Source organism: Oncorhynchus gorbuscha, linkage group LG19 (assembly GCF_021184085.1).
Source record: "Oncorhynchus gorbuscha isolate QuinsamMale2020 ecotype Even-year linkage group LG19, OgorEven_v1.0, whole genome shotgun sequence".
In the NCBI taxonomy this organism is placed as follows: domain Eukaryota; kingdom Metazoa; phylum Chordata; class Actinopteri; order Salmoniformes; family Salmonidae; genus Oncorhynchus; species Oncorhynchus gorbuscha.
The window spans coordinates 37325550-37349100 of record NC_060191.1 but is presented as its reverse complement, the minus strand read 5'-3'; the positions used below and the strand labels follow the sequence as shown (position 1 = coordinate 37349100).

At 42.8% G+C, this 23551-nt stretch overlaps 1 protein-coding gene across 1 annotated transcript in view; it reads right to left on the bottom strand.

Moving 5' to 3' along the window:
* Window positions 1-23551, bottom strand: part of LOC124005860 (leucine-rich repeat and fibronectin type III domain-containing protein 1-like protein) — a 170106-nt gene that overhangs the window by 64621 nt on the left and 81934 nt on the right. Inside the window, exon 2 of the mRNA XM_046315486.1 lies at window positions 15545-15768. Within this exon, the coding sequence (XP_046171442.1) occupies window positions 15545-15672 (128 nt within the window). The 5' untranslated portion in view covers window positions 15673-15768. The remainder of the gene's footprint in view (window positions 1-15544; window positions 15769-23551) is intronic.

The window sequence follows — 23551 nt, the reverse complement described above, 5'->3', positions numbered from 1 at the left end:
AGCAATGACTGGTTTGGAAGGAATCAGTGGCTAACTACACACGTTGCAAAGCAATCCTTATTTTGGCTCCCCTGCCTGCTATTTGGTGGAAAGGGTGTGTGGTCCAAGTCTTTGTTTAAGGGTCTCTTTTCCAAGCTTTTTAAGGACAAACATTCACACGCAACACCATGGGCCAGAAAAGGTTGAACGCATTGGCCATGCTGTCAAGCCAGCATGACTTCTTCCGTGTTCAAAACAACTGGAAACTCGGAACTGGGAAATCTCAGACATCAGTGAGTTTAAGACAACTGGGAACTCTGAAAAAAAAACAAATTCTGATTGGGAAAATAGGTTTTAAACGGTCATCCAACTCGGAATACCAAGTCGAGAAGTCAACTCCATCTTAAAGATCACTGACGTCATGATTCAACCTGTTTTTTTCTGATTTCCCAGTTCTTGAAAGCACCATAAATCCAGAAAATGCCAGACTTTGATTACAAAGTTTCATAACAAAGTTTGCCCACAAGAAGGACGGCCGAACACAGAAAAACTCTGAGTCCAAAAATGTCTTGTATGTTGCTACATAAATGATGTAATATTCTAGGGAGATATGTCTAGAGTACCTAAGAAAGTAATAATAAGTGTATGTTGTGTTGAAAGCTGTCAGTAGCTGATGTGCTTCACCCTAATAATTTGTTCCCTTTCCCCATCATAACTTGATCACATGATCATAACTCGATCACAGAAACATGATCACACAGTTTCTGTGACTACCTAACACATCATCAGAGTGCGCAGCAGAACACTGTGTGCTGGAAACACTCGGTTTGTTATTTTTGACTAAAACATAACCAAACTTTGTTAAATATGAACATGTTTTTGCCAGGTTGACAGGTTGAAGTCTGCTTGACATAGCCGCTAACCTGACTAAGCTGAAAGCCAAAGTTAGTCCAAGATAAGTTTTACAATTGAGTTCTCTTTGTCTGGAGAAGTAAATTAATGATTCCTTGGCTGTAGAAGCTGTATCTACTAAGCTTTGTTTCGGGACAAACTGTAGTTCCAATGTGGCAATTGTTTGCTTGCTGACGATTATAGACTTGAGGTGGCTTCCTCGATCATGCATGTCGCCAGCCTACGCATTTACGCTTGTTAAATGCACCTCCGCCGTGTCATTTGTCACTATCCGACAGACCGGTGTTTTCCAGGGGAGCCATCTAATGCCTCTCCTCCCCCATTTGAGGAACATGGCAATCAACGATGGTCGCATGTCACAAGTTGTGGAATCCGAAGACACCCGCAAAGCTGTCTACACTCCCAAACAAGAGGCCCGGAGCGGATACAAACACTGAACAGTTGCACATCCCTGGAGCCTGATCTCCCTGCACCTTAATAGCTGAGGGTACCTGTGTCTGTGGCTGCTATGCCTACTCCTACTCTTTCCCCTTTGAGTTTTAAGTCGACCTTGGCAACCTTCCGTCCCTGCTCTGGATCAAGCAGGGCTTCACTATCCGTCAGAGGCCTGCACCAGGCGCCAGGAGCTGCGGCTTCAGGCTTTTTACTGCTTCTCGCCCGCCCTTAGAGGGTTCTCTGAATCCTGTGAAGCCTGGGAGTGGGCAGATTTCCTCTCCTTTCTCCCCAGCCATGATTTTGGGCAGCTCGATCATAAGAAATGTGACTGTTCCTGGTGCGAGAACAATGTCCTATTCCGGAGCTCCAGTAAATTGCATTACTAAGCTGCTACTGAATGTACTACGTCTGGACATAGAAATGGATTCCATGTGGGTTTTAATCCCATTATGAAGGGCAGATCTGAACAGTTGAAACTAGATTTTAAAGAGCTGATTGACTCTCTGCTAGAGACACACCATCATATCGGGTCCGTATGCCCTCTGAATCGTGGCAATGAATCCTTTAGCAGGATTCTTTCTCTTCACAACTGGATACTTGATTATTGCTGCTCAGTTTGTGTAACTTTTGTTGACAATTTCAATACCTTTTGGAAACAAAACATGTTTTTTCAGGAGGATGGGATCTACCCAAATCATTGGGGTTTGTGGATCCTTTCACAGAATTATAAGGCTGAGTTGAGACAATGACTTATCAATGACCCAAGCCCAGCTCAGTTAGTCCCTGCCATTGTGTCGCTGAGTCGTCATAATAGGAGTTTCTATGGAGTTTTTCTTAGCCACCGTGCTTCTACACCTGCATTGCTTGCTGTTTGGGGTTTTAGGCTGGGTTTCTGTACAGCACTTTGTAAAATCAGATGATGTAAGAAGGGCTTCATAAATATATTTGATTGATTGATAATGCTTTAGCAAATGTACATTATACCCGGGGCATTGGTAGACACAATGTAAGTAATCTAATTCATGTACCTCTAACTGCCATGAATGTCTCTGCTGATCATACAGCTATTTTATGTAGCAATCATGTGTTTATTGACCAGATTTAAGCTAATAGCACTAGTAGGATGTGCACTGTGTGCAGCTCACCCTGCACTAACATAAATAACATGAGAATATCTACTTCTGTTAAGATTCTCAGTAAAGCAATGAAAATAAGCAAGCATCCCAGAAAAGTTCTCAAAATAGCCCACATTAACATATGTAGCTTAAGAAATAAAGTTCATGAAAAAAATAACTTGCCAGTAACAGATGACATTGACTATCTCTAAAACTCACTTAGATAATACCTTTGGTGATACAGTGGTAGCAATACAAGGTTATAACATTTACAGGAAAGACAGATTTGCCAGTGGCGGAGGTGTTACTGTTTATATTCAGAACCACATTCCTGTAAAGCTTAGAGAGGATCTCATGTTAAATACTGTTGAAGTAATATGGCCACAGGTTCATCTGTCTCACCTAAAGCCCATTATTGTGGGAAGCTGCTATAGACCACCAAGTGCTAACAGTCGGTGTCTGGATAAAATGTGTGAAATGCTTGATAATGTATATGATATCAACAGAGAGGTACATTTTCTAGATGATTTAAATAATGATTGGCTTTCATCAAGCTGCCCACTCAAGAAAAAGCTTCAAACTGTAACCAGTATCTGCAACCTGGTTCAGCACAGGAATGAAATCATCACCATGTATTGATCACATCTTTACTAATACTGCAGAAATGTGCTTGAAGTGCCCATTCAAGAAGCAGTATCCAGCAGTATGCAGCAGTATCCAGATCCATCAAATGTAGTGATCACAATATAGTAGCCAATTCTAGGAAAACCAAAGTTCCAAAGGCTGGGCCTAATATAGTATATAGGAGGTCATATAATATGTTTTTAGTGACTACTATGTTGTTGATGTCCTTGGTGTGTAATGAGGAGCAAACAGGCACTACACTTGACACATTTATGAAATTGCTTATCCCAGTTACTAATAAGCATGCACCCATCAAGAAAATGACTGTAAAAACTTAAATCCCATTGATGAGGAATTGAAAAATGGTATGGTTGAGAATGATTTTGGAAAAGATTGTGTTTGACCAGATACAATGCTATTTTACAGGAAACAAATTGACAACAGCATGCTTATAGGGAGGGACATTCAACAAGCAAAGCACTTACACAAATAACTGATGATTGTCTGAGAGAAATTGATGATACAAATATTGTGGGGGGTGTTTTGCAAGACTTCAGTGTGGCTTTTGACATTATTCATCATGATCTGCTGCTGGAAATACGTACAGTTTGTGTTTTGGCTTTACATCCCCTACTATGTTGTGGATAAAGAGTTACCTGTGTAACAGAACACAACGGGTGATCTTGAACATAATCCAGGTAGAATCAGAATTTCCCCAGGGCAGCTGTCGAGGCCCCTTACTATCGACATGCCTCTGGCTTTGAGTAAAGCCAGTTTGTCTATGTATACGGATGACTCAACACTATACACGTCAGCTACTACAGTGACTGAAACGACTGCAACACTTAACAAAGATCTGCAGTTAGTTTCAGAATGGGTGGCAAGGAATAAGTTAGTCCTAAATATTTTTTTAAAACACTAAAGCATTGTATTTGGGACAAATCATTCACTAAATCTTAAACATCAACTAAATCTTGTAATAAATAATGTGGAAATTTAGCAAGTTGATATGACTAAACTGCTTGGAATAACCCTGGATTGGTCAAAACATATTGTAGCTAAGATAGGGAAAAGTCTGTCCATAATAAAGTGCATAATAAACAGCATTATCAACAAGACAGGTCCTACAGGGTCTAGTGTTGTCCCACCTGGACTACTGTTCAGTCGTGTGGTCTGGCACCACAAAGAATGACTTAGGGAAATTGCAATTGGCTCAGAACAGGGGAGCACGGCTCGCCCTTGGATGTTCACAGAGAGCTAACATGAGTAATATGCATGTCAATCTCTCCTGGCTCAAAGTGGAGGAGAGATTGATTTCATCACTACTTGTATTTGTGAGAGTTGTTGAAAGCACCAACCTGTCTGTTTAAACGATTAGCACACGGCTTAGACACCCATGCATTCCACACAAGACATGCCATCACGTTCAGAACAGACTATGGAAGGCGCACAGTACTACATACAGTAGAGCCATGACTACATGGAACTCTATTCCACATCATTTAACTGATGCAAGCAGTATAATCACATTTAAAAATAATAATAAAAATACACCTTATGGAACAGCAGGGACTGTGAAGCAACACAAACATAGGCATAGACACATGCATACACACACATGATAACATACGCACTATACAAACACGTACTCATGGATTTTGTGTTGTAGATATGTGGTAATGGACAAGGGGCCTCAGGGCACACACTTAATGTGTTGTGAAATCTGTTATGAATGCATTGTAATGTTTTTAAAATTGTATAACTGCCTTAATTTTGCCAGACCCCAGGAAGAGTAGCTGATGCCTTGGCAGCAGCTAATGGAGATCCATAATAAATACAAATACAAACTTAGCCTACTGTTCTGTCTTGGTGGTGCACATTTAGCCTAAAGCCTGTTTAAGAGAAATGTCATCATCGAATATTGTAGGAGCGTTCATTGTCTGCTTATATGGTCCTTCTGTAGCACAGTTGGTAGAGCATGGCGCTTGTAACGCCAGGGTAGTGGGTTCGATTACCGGGACCACCCATACGTGGAATGTATGCACACATGACTGTAAGTCGCTTTGGATAAAAGCGTCTGCTAAATGGCATATATTATTATTATATGCCCTCCTTGATTTATCCCACAGTTCTGACTTGGTGTATAGAGAGAATGTTCAGAATTCTGTTGCTGTACATGTTGAAAGTGCTGAAGAAATAGTTATATTGTCACGCCCTGGTCGAAGTATTTTGTGTTTATCTTCATTTATTTGGTCAGGCCAGGGTGTGGCATGGGTTTTTGTATGTGGTGTGTATGTATTGGGTTTGTAGCTTAGTGGGGTGTTCTAGTTAAGTCTATGGCTGTCTGAAGTGGTTCTCAATCAGAGGCAGGTGATTATCGTTGTCTCTGATTGGGAACCATATTTAGGCAGCCATATTCTTTGAGTGTTTCATGGGTGATTGTCCTTAGTATCCTTGTTCCTGTCTCTGTGTTAGTTTACACAAGTATAGGCTGTTTCGGTTTTCGTTACGTTCTTTGTTTGTATTGATTCGTGTTTTACGTTTGTTTATTAAACATGGATCGCAATCTACACGCCGCATTTTGGTCCGACTTTCCTTCACTACAAGAGAACCGTTACATATATTGACAACATCCATCTTAGCTCGCTCGTTAATGTCTTAATCGAAATTACGGATTGCCTTTGATCCGCTCATCATTCCCTTATGCCATAGTTTGTACATCTCAATAGTCAGCAGACAAAAAAAACAAGGATTCACTCCATGGTGCTGAAAAGAAAGCTCTGCTGTTGGGACAGCTTTATGTTTGTGGGTACCGTTTGTTATCTTTATAGTGCAATTAATGTATTGTTTAATGTTGTGTTGTGTAGTGGCTTTGCTGGCATGCATCTAAAAAAGAAATTGGGGAGTTTGCCCCACCAAGATTTACATGCTACAATCGCCAGTGGGTTAAATATATGCCCTGAACGTTCTTATATCTCTTTAGATAAGATACTTTTTTTTCTCAATGCATTTCTATGGTCTATAGTAGTATGGGCCATATTCAATATTTTATCAAATCCTTTGTAAATATTTGTTTAATATACCTAAAGGGGTCCTAAAATTCTAAATCAAATAGCTAAAGGAGCCATAATAATTCCATACGTTGGCTTAGTAGAACCCCCCCACACACACACACACACACATCTCTATTAACGTGCAAATGTCTGCAAGGATTCCCAACTCGTCAGGAACATACTGGGTCAGCGAGATAAGCAAATTGACTGCATTAACAGCGGTAACGGCTGCATAATGGACAAGGCCACCACACTGAATACGGGCACACAGAAAGTACAGCAATTCAAGACTACAAGCAGATAAGAGTTTTAGTATTATTCAAATAACGTGAAATGTGGAAAGCTTTCTTTTTTTCCCCCCAGAGATGCATTTGTTCTTCAACAAATGTTGACATTTGTACCCTGTTTTCGATTCCAAATGGTTGCGAACAGAGCCACCGTGTTTTCAATCAACACCGTATCGTCTGTGTGAGTGTGGCACGTGGCCTGTTGCCTTTGTGAAAGTATACAAATACATTGGAGTTTGTGCAGCTTCATTGCTGGGGACCCAGAGATCCCACATCGGTGTCTTTTCCCCCATGTAAAAGAACGTTCAACTTACTTTCATTTTCAAAATTCCATTCATGCTCATAAAAACAAAAACAAAACTATTTCAAAGATTTGAATTCTTCTCCATACCTGAGTGACTCATGTCAGAGGAAATTAAAACAGTGAATCTCTGTCCCTCTTTCACCTGACTGGGGAGATGTTCTCTCCATCTCGTTTCTACTCGGAGCACTTTGTTTTCTCTCCATTCTCTCTGTTCAAAAAATGCTTTGGTTTTTCATCACCTCTCCGCAACTCGGCAGTCTCTTTGTCTCCCTGATGGGGGAAATGTTTGGTCTTTCTGTTCTTTTCTATTCGTTCATAACCAAGCACTTCTTCCCAGCTCCATTATCACAAATACCTTTGGTTGATAATGGAGAAAACCTGACATGGTGGCTTTCCATTCTTGCGTTGCGTAAAAGGTTTTACCATAACGCCTGGTGCCATTTATTTGATCGAGAAAAACAGGGACTTTCACGCCGATCAAAACTTACAGAAGTAAAATAACCACAAACCTATTGAAGACATGAAAAGAATGTCCTGTCCACGAAAACAAAACATGAACGAGGCAAATCTGTCAGCTACTCCGATAATCACAGAACGGTAGAGACCAGGAGTGGCACATGAGACAGCGAGAGAGAGGGGGGTGGGGAGGGGGTGAGAGAGAGCGAGGGAGAAAGGGAGAGAAATAGAGAGAGGGAGGGTGTGTGAGAGAGAGAGAGCGCTTTGACACTTCATCATGGTCTGCCATGACACTGGCACGTCACAGGAGGAAGAGCGAGTGAGAGCATAGAGGGAGCGGGGGGGGGTTCCTGTCAGAGCTCCCAGGCTCGCAGGCCTGGCATGTGGAAGATGGAAGACAGAGGATGCCCCCACCAGCAGGGCAATCAAGCTCAACAGATGGCGCCAACGTCTGGGAGCCTGAGACTGCTTACGCCCTGCTAGAGCAGAACTGGTGATGGAGACGCATAAGAACCATCTGAGCAGCACATGAGTGGGTGCAAGGGGAGTGGGGAGGGATGTATAGGCACATGTGTTTGTGTGGCAGTGTGCATGTGTGTGTGTGTGTGTGTGTGTGTGTGTGTGTGTGTGTGTGTGTGTGTGTGTGTGTGTGTGTGTGTGTGTGTGTGTGTGTGTGTGTGTGTGTGTGTGTGTGTGTGTGTGTGTGTGTGCGACAGCGTGTGTTACAGTGTGTGGGTGGGTGTAGCCTACCTGAGGCTGACACACTGTAGACTAAAACATTGCCAATGCAAATGTGATTAATTAGCGAGTTATTTATAATTTCCACAAATCACACCTACTTCAAATGGTAAAGATTTTGTGTGACTGCTAATTCTTCCAATTGACATTCATGGCTGGAGTGTTATGCTTAGGGTCAAAATATGACAGTCACGTGTGTATTCATGTATCTTCGCTATTGACAAAAACAGAGGGTAAATGAAGGTGAGAGGAGGCCAGTGAGTTGCACAAAAATGACGTAAAGATTTGAATAGAGCATTGAAGGTAAACCGTAAGAAAGGTTTAGTACAGTACTGACATAGCAAGAGATAGATAGACGGGGGAGGGCAGGTTTTTCAAATGGGCTTCTTATAACACACACACACACACACACACACACACACACACACACACACACACACACACACACACACACACACACACACACACACACACACACACACACACACACACACACACACTAAATGCTGCAGTGTATACACACATATCCTCCCAAATTAAATGGGCAGAAAGAACCAGAGATTTATCCTATCCCAGGCAGATGAAATACTATGAAAGAGTGGGGGTTGTTCAAAAGCATAAAAGATCGTTACATCTTCCTATTCTAAATAATGGTCTTCCTTCTTCCAAGCTAAAGATAAATCACTGACACTTTATTATTCTGATGCGTTGATGTGTGTTCAAATGTATATGTCATCTGGGTAGAGCACTTAACGGTTCTATTCTGCAACAACATCTCCTCTCACCATCACCATTTGACCGTCACCATCCAATTGAAACTCTCAATAGCCTCACATTTATTTCTACCTCTGGTCATAAAAATGACACTGCATAACACCCCCACACCATAAAACATGCATATATATTCCTATGTCTTTATTAAGATTTCATGTAGTGACATGTTTGCTTCTAGGTGAGAAAATTCCATTTCAAATTTAATTTATAATAATAATAATAATAATAATATATGCCATTTAGCAGACGCTTTTATCCAAAGCGACTTACAGTCATGTGTGCATACATTCTACGTATGGGTGGTCCCGGGAATCGAACCCACTACCCTGGCGTTACAAGCGCCATGCTCTACCAACTGAGCTATGCGCCATGCTCTACCATTCTTCACACTAAATAGATTTCCAATCCTATGCAAGCCATGAACCGGGATGCCCCCTTTTCCAAATAATTCACCTAGATATATGGAATCCATACTGTATGTGATTGGGAAAGAGGGTGTAATGTTTATGATGACCCCCAACACTCCTTTTTTAGATGAGATTAGATTCAAATTTATTGTCATTGAACAGAGTCAGAATGCTCTCGACGGTGCGCCGGTAAACGTTCACCAGGATCTTGGGAGACAGGCGGGCCTTCTTCAGCCTCCTTAAAAAGTACAGGCGCTGCTGCGCCTTTTGAGACCAGGGTCGAGGTGTTGAGCGTCCAGGAGAGGTCCTCGGAGATGTTGACACCCAGGAATTTGAAGCTGGGCACACATTACATTTACATTTAAGTCATTTAGCAGATGCTCTTATCCAGAGCGACTTACAAATTGGTGCATTCACCTTATGACATCCAGTGGAACAGCCACTTTACAATAGTGCATCTAAATCTTTTAAGGGGGGGGGGTGAGAAGGATTACTTTATCCTATCCTAGGTATTCCTTAAAGAGGTGGGGTTTCAGGTGTCTCCGGAAGGTGGTGATTGACTCCGCTGTCCTGGCGTCGTGAGGGAGTTTGTTCCACCATTGGGGGGGCCAGAGCAGCGAACAGTTTTGACTGGGCTGCGCGGGAACTGTACTTCCTCAGTGGTAGGGAGGCGAGCAGGCCAGAGGTGGATGAATGCAGTGCCCTTGTTTGGGTGTAGGGCCTGATCAGAGCCTGGAGGTACTGAGGTGTCGTTCCCCTCACAGCAGGCAAGCACCATGGTCTTGTAGCGGATGCGAGCTTCAACTGGAAGCCAGTGGAGAGAGCGGAGGAGCGGGGACCATCAATGAGACCTGGGGCGGGACTGCAGTTTTTAGACTTCCTGTAATCATCAATGAGCTCCTTGGTTTTCTTTGCATTGAGGACCACGTTGTCGTCAGCGCACCATGCAGCCAGGTGCATCGCTGTTAATAATGCTGCATGGACATCGGCTAATGGCTACTGGTCCCAATCCGCTTCTTGTGTTCGCTCTAATAGTGGTCACTTTTACTTCCTGTACTGTTTCCCTTAACCCGCCCTAGACTGCGATGAGCGCTGATGGGGCCCCGGACATGACACAGGCATGAATATGAGTCAATAAAGTGGGTCCATTATCTAAGACGGAGGAGAAAAACATTTAAGCAATAAGGCACAAGGGGGTGTGGTATGTGGCCAATATACCACAGCTATGGGCTGTTCTTAGCCACGACGCATTGTGGAGTGCCTGGACACAGCCCTTTGCCATGGTATATTGGCCATACTGTATAACACAAACCCATGAGGTGCCTTATTGCTATTATAAACTGGTTACCAATGTAATTAGAGTAGTAAAAAGAAATATTTTGTCATATTGGTGATATACGGTCTGATATACCAGGGCTGTCAGCCAATCAGCATTCAGGGCTTGGACTACCCCGTTTATAATGTCCAATAAAGTAGTGTGGATGTGCAGTGAAACCAAACAGTACTGCTCCAGTGGTGTGTGGGCGTCGTGGAGCAGCTGTCAGCTCAAAGATGAAATTTGAACGATCCGTTTCAGTGAAATGAAGGCTCTTGGAATAGAGCCCCCCTGGCACAAGCAGATTTATATTAGTTTACCAAACAATGTGGTTAGAATAACTGAACAACAACGCAAGGACAACCAAGATTGATTTTTGAGTGCCTCTGGTTTGGGCGTTTGGTCAGCGGTTGGTTGGTGGCCATCTTCAGAGGCCACAGTCACAAATTACAATGAATCTACTGTTTTATAAATCATTCTGACTCTTCCATCTACACCTAGTTTCTCTTTTATGCATAAATGAATAGAAAATCAAGGAAGCCAATAATTCATTGAAAGTTAGGTGGATTTAAAACCATCCCAATCAACCCATTTCCATATACAGCAGCTGCTGTGGCTATGGAGGAGAAAAGAGATGTGCCTTGGGCTTCATTATGATTCCAGCCGGACATATTTGTCAGGGATTATCTCTGAATGTCTAACACTTAATTACCGTAGGGCCACTGTGTAGGGCGTCCCTTAGAGCGCTCTGCTGGCTGGTTGGCTGCAGCTGGTACCTCTGGGGTGCCCTTCCGACCTGCCTGCCCAGTGTTACCCGTGGTCTGCCACCATGCCCTCACACCACACCATGTCCTTATCATCCAGCTGCCCGGTCAACCAAGGGCCAAGCCTTTGTATCCATTTACATTTAAGCAGACACTCTTATCCAGAGCAATTTACAGGAGCAACTGGTGTTAAGCACCTTGTTCAAGGGCACACCGACAGATTTTTCACCAAGTCAGCTAAGGGATTTGAACCAGCAACATTTCAGTTACTGTCCCAAGGCTCTTGCCCGGTGTCATCATTGCTTCAGGGGAAGAGCCAGATATTGAATATAGATGGTCATATTATACAGAAACACATACAAATACCACTTTCTGTGTTCTTTCATCTAGCCTGGATTTGCCTATAAGTGTATAGATTAAACAATGTCCATGCACTTGTTGTTTTTCTGCCTCTTTGTTTTATCACAGTGGAGTCAGCAATTACTAGCTATTTACTTTGCCCTTAGACAAAGTAACTCCTTAATATGATCATTCCACCCTGCTGCTCCCACATTTCACGGCTATTAACCCTTTTTAGATTTCTCTGAGCCCCTAACATTTAGGATGCAGCGCCCATTAGAGAATGAATGCATTAATCAAAACGAATCCAGAGATTGTATTTTCGATTTCTCCATTGAAATTCATGTAAAAGGCCTTGGTAAAAGTCTGTTCATATACAGTTGAAGTTGGAAGTTAGTTTACATTCACCTCAGCCAAATACATTTAATCTCAGTTTTTCACAATTCCTGACATATAATCCGAGTACAAATTCCCTGTCTTAGGTCAGTTAGGATCACCACTTTATTTTAAGAATGTGAAATGTCAGAATAAGAGTAGAGAGAATTATTTATTTCAGCTTTTATTTCTTTCAACACATTCCGATTGGGTCATAAATTTACATACACTAAATTAGTATTTGGTAACATTGCCTTTAAATTGTTTAACTTGGGTCAAACGTTCCGGGTGGCCTTTCACAAGCTTCCCACAATACGTTGGGTGAAGTTTGGCCCATTCCTCCTGACAGAGCTGGTGTAACTGAGTCAGGTTTGTAGGCCTCCTTGCTCGCACACACTTTTTCAGTTCTGCCCAAGAAAATCTACAGGATTGAGGTCAAGGCTTTGTAATGGCCACTCCAATACCTTGACTTTGTTGTCCAACTTTGGAAGTATGCTAAGGGTCATTGTCCATTTGGTTGGCCCATTTGCGTCCAAGCTTTAGCTTCCTGACAGATGTCTTGAGATGTTGCTTCAATATATCCACATAATTTTCCATCCTCATGATGCCATCTATTTTGTGAAGTGCATCAGTCCCTCCTGCAGTAAAGCACCCCACAACATGATGCTGCTACCCCCGTGCTTCATGGTTGGGATGGTGTTCTTCGGCTTGCAAGCCTCCCCCTTTTTCCTCCAAACATAATGATGGTCATTATCGCCAAACAGTTCTATTTTTTTTTCATTAGACCAGAGGTCATTTCTCCAAAAAGTATCATCTTTGTCCCCATGTGCAGTTGCAAACTGTAGTCTGGCTTTTTGTATAGTGGTTTTGGAGCAGTGGCTTTTTTCTTGCTGAGCGGCCTTTCAGATTATGTCGATATAGGACTCTTTTTACTGGGGATATAGATACATTTATACCTGTTTCCTCAAGCATTTTCACAAGGTCCTTTGCTGTTGTTCTGGGATTGATTTGCACTTTTCGCAACAATGTACATCTCTCGGAGACAGAACGTGTCTCCTTCCTGAGCGGTATGATGGCTGCGTGGTCCCATGGTGTTTATACTTGCATACTATTGTTTGTCCAGATAAACGTGGTACCTTCAGGCTTTTGGAAATTGCTCTAAACAATGACCAGACTTGTGGAGGTCTACAATTATTTTTCTGATGTCTTGGGTGATTTATTTTGATTTTCCCATGATCTCAAGCAACGAGGCACTGAGTTTGAAGGTAGGCCTTGAAATACATCCACATGTACACCTCCAATTGACTCAAATTATGTCAATTAGCCCATCAGAAGCTTCTAAAGCCATGACATACTTTTCTGGAATTTTCCAGGCTGCTTAAAAGTACAGTCAACTTAGTGTATGTAAACTTCTGACCCACTGGAATTGTGATGCAGTGAATTATAAGTGAAATAATCTGTCGATAAACAATTGTTGGAAAAATGACTTAATCAGGAAATTATATGGACAGAGCTCGAGATTCAACTATGACAGTAGTTGTTTAGTTCATGAATTGATCTATGTGTAAACACCTTTTGGTGAGCTTATCACGAGAATAGCTCTGGCTGTATCACACACACACACACACACACACACACACACACACACACACACACACACACACACACACACACACACACACACACACACACACACACACACACACACACACACACACACACACACACACACACACACACACACACACACACACACACGCTAAATGCTGCAGTGTATACACACACACTGCAGTACGCACACTGCAGTACACACACACACACACACACACACACACACACACACACACACACACACACACACACACACACACACACACACACACACACACACACACACACACACACACACACACACACACACACACACACACACACACACACACACACACACAAAATAACTAAATACTGCAGTGACAGTCACAACAAGTTTGCTGGTTCACATCTACCTTTAGGGCATATTCAGAACACATACTGTAAGAAGTGGTGGCGAATAAGATTACACTCTTAGGAATAAAAATGCTATTACGAACCCTTTGAAGGACCGTTTTTGGTTCCAGGTAGAACCATTAACACAGAGGGTTCTACATAGAATCCAAAAGGATTCTACCTGGAACCAAAAGGGTTTAACCTGGAACCAAAAAGGATTATCCTATTGGGACAGCAGAAGAACCCGTTTCAAACCTTTTTTTCTAATGGTGTAGCTTGATGGAGAAACCTCAAGGACTGATTTACAAAATATGAATTGCATTTAAATTGTTTTCATATTTATACAGTGTCACCTTTGGTGTGCCAAATGAATGGCAAACCAATGAATGAACGCTGTTGTCAGTTCCACTGTACGAATGCATGTTGACTTCCAGTGCTCGGTCCTTGCTCTCCAGATTGTTTACCCTACACCCTAACACTTGGGGAAAAGTGGCAAAAAAAACTCCCTGGAAAGGGTTCAAGTACAGTGTCTCTTTCTATGACCGGGGACTTTATGTTCACATTCCAAGCTGTCTCTCTATCTCTGCCATCTAACATGCCTCTAATCAATGTGAAGTGGGTCAAAGGAGCCTCTCTAAGAATAGGCCAGGCACTCTCCCTTCGAGGGAAGCAGCCACGTAGCCTCCTCATGTACAACCTTCCTGTCCCAACCATCACTTTACCCAGCCCAGCACTCCCCTACCCTGCTTGGCAGCAGCTAAAGTAACGTTGCCCTTGGCATGCCCAGGGAGACTGGAATATGGGGGGGGGTTCTCAGACACAGGCCAATAAAACATTCCAATATCAGTCTTATTCCCTAGAGGCCTCAAACTCAACTCTGTACCTCGAAGCAAGTTCCTCTACCAGTTCCGTTTTTTTTGTCATTGTTCCACTCCAATCAGGGACTGATTTAGACCCGGGACACCAGGTATGTGCAATTAATTATCCGGTAGAACAGAAAACCAGCAGGGTCCAGACCTCGTAGGGTCAGAGTTGAGTACTCATGCACTAGACCATACGGTATACTCCAGTGACATTTAATCACTATTTAAGAGGAATTAAGCCACTATTACTACCTAAGATGTGACCCATTTACTCTTTTTAGGAGTTTTAGTTCTGGTGCCTGTATTATCCAAATAAGCACCCACTTGTCAATGGCGTGCTCCTCAAATCACATGACATCATCCAGCTAATGAGTGTGTTTACCTGGCAGTGTGTACAGTGAAATATGAGAACCTGCATCCAGAATGTGCATTAAAGCATCAACTACCATGGAGTCTTAATTGCATACACATCATGGAACAAGCAGTTAATAGCAAGTCGTTTATCATGTTTACACATTCAACTAGGGGATATCAGGGTAGAGCAAGTCATTATTTCATCAACATTTCGTACAGTAAGTTAGTCTGCAGCTGCTGTGTGGCACAGGGTCAAAATCTCCCGCAGACTGTATAGAAGTCAGGTGTGCTCCAATATCCGCACTAGCATACTAGCCTACCACTTAGAATGAAGAAATGCTTTGGCCATGAACTCTAAGTAGATAGTATTCTAGGAAAGGTATCGGAACACAGCCACGTCATGTTCTGTCCTTGAGGGTAAAAAGAAAAAGAAAAACCCACCGAGGCCATGCTATTCAGCGTACCTTATAGACGCGGAGGGGAAGCCGCCACTTGGCGTCGTCCACAAGCCGGCGGCCTGGGCTCTCATCCGTGTATGTGTATGTGGGTAGCCTCCACTCTGTTCTATGTTGACAGCTTTGGCTGGACTCATGTTGACAGCTTTTACTTTGGCTGGACTCAAGCCTGCCCGACGTTAAGACTCCTCTCCGCCTGTCATTGGCTCAGCTCGGGCCACCTGCCAATATGCCTGTGATTGACAGGGAGAGAAAAAAAAACACAGATGAGGAAAAGAAAAACACACACCAACTGTCACTTTTACAGATACATTTACATATAAAGTTAATTAGCTCGACCACGACAGAAAACCGATTACGTCTTAGAGAACAGACAGAAAAACACAAGAAGTTGAAAAATAACTAATTTATAGGAGACGTTTCAGAAATTGCTTTTCATTCATCAATACGCGGTGGCCTTGGGCAGTGTGGGCGATAAATGATAAACAATTTATGTTGAATTTAAATGAAAAATCCCAAAAGATTTACATGATTTGACTGTGGTAGCTGACTGTGCATATTCACAAGAGACAATGACATGAAAGTTGTGGATAGAGCTTTGTAATAAGGTCATGTTCTCACACAGATTATATGGGATTTTTTTTTTTGGGGGGGGGGGGGTATTTGGACTGCTACAGGGGATTTGGGTAATGGTTGCATTGAGAAAGCCGGTGAGATCAAGCGCTCAGTTGAAATCTCTGGCAGCTCAACGTTGCGTCATAATTTTTCTTGTGGCCCTTCAGGGCTTGAATATACATTTCAAACAGACCTCAGGAAGGCTCAGTCATCCCTGTATCTATTAGCATGTTTTATATCTGTCATGCAAACCCATACAGAGTAGACAATATGCACTCTGAGCTACACTGCATGGGACCTGAACTGGACAACTGAACTGATCACTACAGCATTGCAGCCTTTGCACCTTGAATGCATTTCTCTCAGTGGGAAACTAAAACATTTGTAGTGCTTGTCTAATCAGACAAATCAACATGCTAATATTGCTGTTAAATAAACAAACAAAGCAACACCTGATTAAACCTATTCATTAATGAATATTGAAGGATTTTCTGCTCTATCGACTGGATATGTATTCGTTTAGCAATACATGCATCCCTACAGGCATCTACTGAGTTGTAAATTAGTCACACTAGTGAGTTATGTTATCCCCTTTAATCAGAGACAGTGTTAGACATGATACTAGAGGATAAAATCGAAACATGACGAGGCACACACACGTAAACATGGACTCACGTGTGCATCGTCACTCACTCACGCACTCACACACTCACTGACATACCCTGAGGTTTGGCATCTTGGCCGTGTCATAAAGACAACATCAAATGAAATCTTTCCACTCTAATAACAGCCTCCCCTGCGCCGTCTCAAATCAGCTCCATCTGACAGCCAGAGCAGCCAGTCTGGCAAGCAGGAGACAGTGTCACAGTTTTTCTTCTTCTTCTGCAGTTCATGTAATCGCTCCCTCGCACTATCAACATCAACCCTGCACAGCTCTCCTATCTCGCAGTACAGCAGCCGGAATTCGAGCCTAGCACTCTGGTGCTTTACAACCCTCTGATATTGCTAATAGCTGGAAAGGTCAAACGCACATCTTAGTAGAACGGTTGCTCAGGCTTATCAGTAGGACAGTCTCCCCATCTTCCTTTTTAAAAATCATTCACATCTGACATCTAGGGCAAGGGGTTTCAAGGTCGGCTCAAACATGGAAATCAAACAAAATTAGAAGAGAGCTTAGAATCAACCATCCCTCTATTTGCACAAGATTCATCACCTGGGGTTTCCTTTAACGGTTGGGTCGCCCCACTGTGGACCCGTTGCTGTGTTCCTCATCTGAGACATGTCCGAGGCAGCTAAAGAGCAACATTTATCAGTCCAGCAGGTCTTGCTCATACTGATGTCTCCGGTGGTGGTCAGTGGTCAGCGGTCACACACGGTGTCGATCCTCTCCGCACCTAAGGCGTTAGGATGGAGTCAACTGAACGGTCTTCTAAAATGGACCTTCGGGGCTCAGATTTTCATGGCAACAGGTTTGGTCATGACACTGGGGGTGCAAAGAAGTGACACCCGGTTCCCTTGACTTCGTGGCTCTGATTGTCTCTGAACTCGCCACAACCCCATCGTTTGCAGCAGATGGGTGTCAGTGGTTATGGTCATCTGATGACCAGAAGTCCCGGCAGGAGCAGGCAAGAAGCCAACCTTCTCTCTGTTCCCCAGGTGTGAGGGTAGAGGAAGGCAAAAGATCCAGAAATGGCTGCAACCTGCAAACGTTCCTCCCTAACCAACCATTATGCAGTGTGCAGTCACTCCAGTCAGCAAAGGAGACAGGTTGTCATGTTGTCACTGCCATTGTTTTTTGTTTGTTTTTGTTGTTGTTGTGGAAGATGCACCTGTCATTCCTTCAACGAAGGGATTTGTCACATGCTGCAACACTTCGACATGCCCGTGTCTCCTTTCACTGTCAGTATGACACATGGTTCTTCTCTAGATATTAAATTACAGGTACCTAGATGTACATTGGGCCTAGTAGGCTGCTACTAAAAAAGCTTGAGTGCCGTGCTAAAGCAATGAGTGACTATGTTATGGACAGTGCTTCTTAACAGCCACTCCATTGTGAAGGTGTTTTCTGGTTTTGAGGCTTCCAGGGGCTGAGTCATAGTGCAGAAAGAAAAGGGTCAATGTGAATGCAGATCGATTTGCTCACTGCAACACTGCAGCTACATGGAAATGCTTTCATTTGTCTCTCCTTTAACAGCCTAGGTAAGCAATAGTCACTCTACACACATGAGCCAGTCCGACCAGTGCATTCCAACCACTAGGTAAACACAATGAGGTAAACAAGAGTGTCGGAGAGTGGATCTAAACCAAACAGTCTAAGAAGAGCCAGTTCCCCCCCTTCCTCTCCATGAGGGATAAAACAACATATGCTGACTTCAAGGCAATCCAAACATTATTAGTCTTGGATGAACAATTGACAATCCTCAAGATGCTCAGCCCATTTGAGTTCAAGGAGAGAGAGAGAGAGAGAGAGAGAGAGAGAGAGAGAGAGAGAGAGAGAGAGAGCTTCACTTAAGCACTCTCTCAGCTTGCGACCCTGTCAGTCTTTGAATTCAGTCAAGCCAACCCCATACCCCCCCCCCAAAAAAAAATAGCTAACCTCAGGAGAAAACAAGGAGAGAGAATGTGTATGTGTGATAAAGAGAGAGAGAGAGAGAAAACAGAGCAAGCAAGAAAGAAAGAGAACGAGAAAGGGGGGGAAAGCACTTACTTAGAGTTTTCCCAGCATGCTTTGTACCTCAAATCCACTGCACACATCCGCCCTCGCCCAAAAAGCACAATCAGATAGATTTAGGTTGGGAGTGACAACGAGAGAGAAATCTAATTGCTATTTCACGATTTTGGGAGGAGAAAATAGCTCCCATTCGCTGTAGGCCCCACTGTCCAAAGAGCAATTTTCTCTATATTATAAAGATGATGAGCCACCCTGACCACAGAGCCAGGAATGAGCATGAATTGTTTCACTCTGGGGGAGAAAGAGATATTTATATATAGAGAGAGAGTGCGACAGAGAGATACCTGGCGTATGAGTGATGGGCTATAAAAAACACCCAGCTTCAATCCAAATCACCCTGCTCTGGAGTGCAGCGGCAGAGCGGCCTGTACTTTCTTCCTATGGAGGTACTTCCTTACTTTCTTCCTATGGAGGTACTTCCTGTACTTTCTTCCTATGGAATAACCTGTGTGATGAATTGGAGTTGCAGAGGGCAGTGTCAATGGGCCAGCCTCCCATTTAGTTGAAGTGTGAGCAAAAGTGGTTAGGTAAAGTCAAGGCAACATTACATTACATTACATTAAATTAAATGTCAATCAATCAATCAATCACACTAGCGGTTATGTAATAAAAATACACCACATGGTCAAAGTATGTGGACATCTGCTCATTCCAAAACCATGGGCATTAATATGGAGTTGCCCCCCCCCATCTCCTCTTTGCTGCTATAATAGCCTCCACTCTTCTGGGAAGGCTTTTCACTAAATGTTATGATGGTGCCACATTGAAAGTCACTGAGTTCTTCAGTAAGGCAATTATACTGCCAATGTGTGTCTATGGAGATTGCATGGCTGTGTACTTGACCTGTCAGCAATGGGTGTGACTGAAATAGCCGAATCCATTAATTTGAAGGGTTGTCCACATACATTTAATTTGCATAGAAAAAACACATACAGGTTAACATGATGTTTGCCAATGGCAAATGTTAAAGACAAGGTATGTCTGGTTTTGTATGGCAGGCCCAGCCTTGACTTACCGTGAACAAATCCTGCTTAAGTTTACATTCATTGTTGGCTTCACCTGCTAGCCTCTTTGATCGTGACTTTGCCAAGTCATTTTATTTGCCTATGTCGAAGGTTTAATTCAATCATGATTTGGAAAGAAATCATATTTTTTTCAAAGCTTTATTCTGAAAGGACCCTAAGCTACAGTATTCTGAGGAAAACTTTGGAGAGTAAACTAGGGGAACTAGAGTTTAGCAATTCTATCATTTCTCAATTCCAATCCAGACGTGAGAGGAACAGCAAGTACGCTCAGATTTCTTTACACTTTCAAATTGCTGCCTCAACTCAACCTTGCATCTCCGTGGAGTGAATACAGAGTGTGCGTGTTTGTGTGTGTCTGTCTGTCTGTCTGTGATATGGGTGGATGGGTGAGAGATGAAATACACAGTGAAGAGGATGATCAATGCTACACAGTTTAACCCCCACAGCACCACATAAAACATGTACTTGATACCTGCCAGAAACATATGCCCTCGCTACATATCAAATAGAATTAAAGCCATTAAGAGCCTCCAATAGGCATTGAATTGCAGGTGGAAGGCAGGGCCAATGAACCTCAATGCATAAGACAAGCGACAGACATAGAGTCTCATTCTCCAATCAATTTATATCAACACCAGAGATATAATTAAATTAGTGCTGCACTCACAATGGCGTCGCCTAGTCGAGCAACTGCCTCAGTAAAGTGGGCTGGAGGCAGGTGACCTTGCGCTCATACACTCTTAGAAAAAAGGTTTCCAATAGTGTTCTTCGGCTGTCCCAATAGAACCATTTTTGGTTTCAGGTTGAAACCTTTTGGGTTCCATGAAGAAAAGGCTATTTGAGGTTCTAGATGGCATCTTTTTTTCTAAGAGTGTAGGAAGACATGTCAGAAAATGCAGTGCAGTGCTTCCAGAGGAATGTAGAAAAAGAAGAGGAAATAGGAGAGGTAGAAAAGAGGAGAGATAGAAAGCAGCATGACGCCTGTTCCATCTCATGCCAGGGTATCTCGGGATAACTGGGTTGAGATCAGCCTTGTCAAACAAAGACGTGGTAGCTGCTATTTTAAGAGGTGGGGTGAAGATGGGTGTGAGGCGTGCTTCCCCCCCCCTGCTGTGTCTGGGAAGTGGGTGAGAAAGAAGGTGGAAGGTTTATCACACAATCACACTCCCTGTCCAGGTAGGCTTTACAACAGTAACAAGCACAGGCAGCCACCAAAGACAGACTCCGCCACACTTCAGACAGTAGTAATCTCCACCAATCAGTTTTGAAGACAAACTTTATTTGGTCATAGGCCAAATAAAGTCATCTGCTTTTCAGATAACCCGAAAAGACCGTTTTAAATGTTCATCTGGGAGTGGGTGACACACAGTCATACGTGTTTCTGTGCACATCTTCAAAGTCATGCTAATGCATGTCCAAATAGGAGTCATGTTCACCTTTCAAGACGATTTGATACGTGTATCATGGGCTCCTATACAATACATGAACGATACGTGGACTGATGCACTCGCATCTTAAACGTTTGAACTGGGGGACCGATGTGTATCGGTGAATCGTCACATCTCTAGAAATATATACATTTAAATATAATACTTCATGACTGAAGAGACTGTGTCATTCACGGTTCGGGGGCCATAAATATCATGTCATTCAGCTTGCTTTTCCAATAAATACCATCAGTTTCTTGTAGTGGTGTTTACTATTTAATAAAACATTGAATCGACCTGCGTCACTGAGAGTAGTGTGCAGCCAGAAACCCCTTATTTGAGAACTGATTCAGAAGAAGCCTAAAATAACGTGTGTCACTGTCAAAGCCCTCGTATCAATTTCTATCTCCTTCTTCCCCTCTTCAAAGGGAGCTCAGTGTCCCCCTGTGATTGATGTCAGATCCAATAAGGAAGCTGACACAGAAAACCTCATCAAATTATACCCTGTCTTTTTGACAGGAAGTCGGCCTGGGTTCAAGACTTTACCTACTCCCCCGTAGGCATTAATTGATTTCTCCCTTCTGCCCTGACATGCCGTATTCATCTCAGATACTGAGAGATTTACACCGCTGCCAAAGAGTGCCATCTAAGAGCACTTAATTGAATTACTGTCATACAGTCTTTAGTTAATTGCCTTCCTAATAATGCATTCACATTGTCTGGGAGAGAGATGGTGCATTTAAGTACATGGAAGAACTGACTTCATACTATGGAGGCAGAGGGAAGAAAGGGATTTGAAACCTCAATTCCTTGTTAAGTTGTTATCCTCCCCTGAATCTCTGGCAGTCATTTTGCCAAGTGCAGCCACATCAGGACTGGCTAGTCAGTGGAACAGATTGTATTGCACAACTTCCTCCGAGTGCTAGCTACTTTTGCCAAGGTGCATGTTCGGTCTACTTGAGAATGATGTACCCTGGCGCCATTATCTTGTCTCGGTGAAGGGGAAATGGGTGGGAGGGGAAACAGTAAACAATTTACCGTTCTTAACAAGGCTGTCTATCATCAGATTGGTACATATTGGAAAGGAGGGCAGATTGTACAGAAATCATTGGGCATGGCAAAATGTCAAGCACACATAAGACGTTATGCCATATTTATTAGAAAATCAATCAAATAACAAAATAATTACATGCACGTAAATATCGTCTACTGGGTCATGATGCAATCAGACGGTTGCCTTTTACAGGATATTAAATGGGCCATTTGAATACAGTATATGAGTCACACTATCCTTGGATTGGTGGGCACATCACATTAGATTCCATTGACACCTTATAAAAGGGATATTTAATAAAGACACCGTCGTGGAATGTGTGCTGTGCAATGCAGCATGGCTATTATCCAGTATGACAGACATCCAGTTGCACTTGTAATTGGTGAAGACTGGCCATATTCAGCTTACAAAATGCACGTTCTAGGTCTAATCATAAGCTCAACATAACCTGTATCAAAATATACAGACAAGTTTCTGAACCACGTAAATATTTGAACAACAACATGCCTAAAACTCCAGACAGTGTAGAGGTGTTTACAAGGAGCAGTTGATAAGGCTCAGCATGGTAATGAGTGGTCATATGAGCACAGGGAAATGGAGGCAACATGCCGGTGCGCTTATATTGCTCATCACTAGAGATTGTTTGTCATTCAAGCCTCAACATGCTCTCCAAATTCATTGACCCCTCCTGCGAGAGATTGAATTTTGTATATGGGTGAAAGTCTATGTGGTCTCCAAAACTTGAAGAATACTTATTATAATAACAGACATGAGCAGGTGAAGTGACTCTCAATAACAGGCAGGCTAACATTATGCATGCACGCTGGTGAGGATGCATACGTTAGCATGGTCAGATATTGGTTTTAGTTGTTGGGTGGCATTGGGCATAGTGCATAGTCAGATATAATATTGCATTGCATAGTCAGTGCAAAGAGGGGATGGATCTCAAATGTGATCTGACCCTAACCTTCAGCTGAAATGGCAGTGAAATGAATATATATATACAGTGGGGCAAAAAAGTATTTAGTCAGCCACCAATTGTGCAAGTTTACCCACTTAAAAAGATGAGAGGCCTGTCATTTTCATCATAGGTACACTTCAACTATGACAGACAAAATTAGAATAAAATCAGATTGTAGGATTTTCATGAACTCATTTGCAAAT